This window comes from Lucilia cuprina, chromosome 6 (genome assembly GCF_022045245.1).
Source record: "Lucilia cuprina isolate Lc7/37 chromosome 6, ASM2204524v1, whole genome shotgun sequence".
Taxonomy (NCBI): Eukaryota; Metazoa; Arthropoda; class Insecta; order Diptera; family Calliphoridae; genus Lucilia; species Lucilia cuprina.
Window position 1 is genome coordinate 7,540,521 of NC_060954.1, and position 1,656 is coordinate 7,542,176.

A 1,656-nucleotide genomic window follows, 5' to 3' on the forward strand; every position below is an offset into this window, starting at 1 on the left:
TAGAACAGAACTAGAACAGAACTAGAACAGAACTAGAACAGAACTAGAACAGAACTAGAACAGAACTAGAACAGAACTGGAACAGAACTAGAACAGAACTAGAACATATTCTTCTTTGGCTCTGCTATTTACATACAATATTTAATCGCAAGTTATACAAAAGTTAACTTATTTAAACAAAAATCTTGTGTCTAGAAAAAAACTAACACTTCAAATGACAAACTTAAATGTTCAGTAAAGGTCTTACTAGTTAGCACATGTTGTATTTAAGGTGTTATTTTTATTACAAACAATTATTTATGAATAAGTGTTTCTTTTTTTTCAAAAATATGAACAAATTAAAATAAATTAAAAAGAAATAAAAATTTGAACGGTATAAAATTAGCATAAATTTAAGATTTATATATTAAAACATATAAATAAATAATAAAATATTTCATAAATTTGTATTTCAATACAAAACTTTAGAAAACATTTAATATTAATGTTTCTCTATGGTTTTGAAATAAAACCGGTTTGTAATGCAAGTTCACAGTTAAATAAATGAAGTTCAAGTGTAAATAGTTTTAAATGATGATTAAGACCTTTTGAGAAATGTCTCTAGTTCTTGAATATTAAATATGTGGCTACAAGTTAAAATTCTCTAAAGATTTTAAACTTATTTCTATTAATATTATTAAAACTATTTAAACTATAATTAAGTTAAGAGTTTGTCATGTTTGTAAAGTTTATGCTAAACAGTAATTTAAATTTAAGCACTATTATTAAGTTTATTGTGTCTTTTATTTTAACATTATGCGAGGTCATAAAGGGTGGTTTTGTGTCTATAATGTGTGACATTGTAATAATAAGATTTTTAAATGGATCATAAATGGAAGGGAGCAGTAACTTAAAACGGTACACATTATACAACTATGTACATAGAATGTTAAAATTCTAGAATATTTTGCAAAATTTGCATATGAAGAGACTTTAAGAAATAAGAAAAATTATATTTAAATAATATTCTTTAATCACAAAACCCCTGATTTATTAATAATCTGTTTCTTAGAAAAATAAGTCTAGGGTAACACTATAAATATATATAACATGATTTCGGATGCGTCAACATGTGGATTTTATACTGTTCTTCTTGGTAAATAAAACAATAAACAATAAATACTTAAGAGGAAATTTTGAAAAATATAAAACTTTATTTTATGATTTACAGCTGGTAGCCTTATAAATTACAGTCACTATCCCAAAGGAACCTGTCAAAAGTGTTGTCTAATAGACTGGGAAGATGATATAAAGTATTTACTGTATACAAGGTAAGTTCTGTTCTAGGTATGTTCTGGTTCTCTTCTAGTTCTGTTCTAGATCTGTTTTAGTTGTGTTCTAGTTGTATTCTAGTTGTGTTCTAGTTGTGTTCTAGTTGTGTTCTAGTTATGTTCCAGTTGTGATCTAGTTGTGTTCTAGTTCTTTTCTAGCTGTGTTTTAGTTCTGTTCTCGTTCTGTTCTAGTTCTGTCCTAGTTCTGTTCTAGTACTGATCTAGTTCTGTTCTAGTACTGATCTAGTTCTATTCTAGTTCTGTTCTAGTTCTGTTCTAGTTCTGTTCTAGTTCTGTTCTAGTTCTGTTCTAGTTCTGTTCTAGTTCTGTTCTAGTTCTGTTCTAG

The 1,656-nt window shown here is 26.8% G+C and overlaps 2 protein-coding genes across 2 annotated transcripts in view; one reads left to right on the forward strand and one right to left on the reverse strand.

Annotated features, from left to right (window-relative positions):
* The window catches only part of LOC111689824 (uncharacterized protein DDB_G0271670), a 3,446-nt gene extending 2,606 nt beyond the window's left edge, over nt 1-840 (reverse strand). The window contains exon 1 of the mRNA XM_046955813.1: nt 793-840. Within this exon, the coding sequence (XP_046811769.1) occupies nt 793-840 (48 nt within the window). The remainder of the gene's footprint in view (nt 1-792) is intronic.
* Nucleotides 841-1,083: 243 nt separating this feature from the next.
* Nucleotides 1,084-1,656, forward strand: part of LOC111689822 (lipase member H-like) — a 2,429-nt gene continuing 1,856 nt past the window's right edge. The window contains exons 1-2 of the mRNA XM_023452286.2: nt 1,084-1,135; nt 1,211-1,310. Coding sequence (XP_023308054.2) covers nt 1,090-1,135; nt 1,211-1,310 — 146 coding nt within the window. The 5' untranslated portion in view covers nt 1,084-1,089. The remainder of the gene's footprint in view (nt 1,136-1,210; nt 1,311-1,656) is intronic.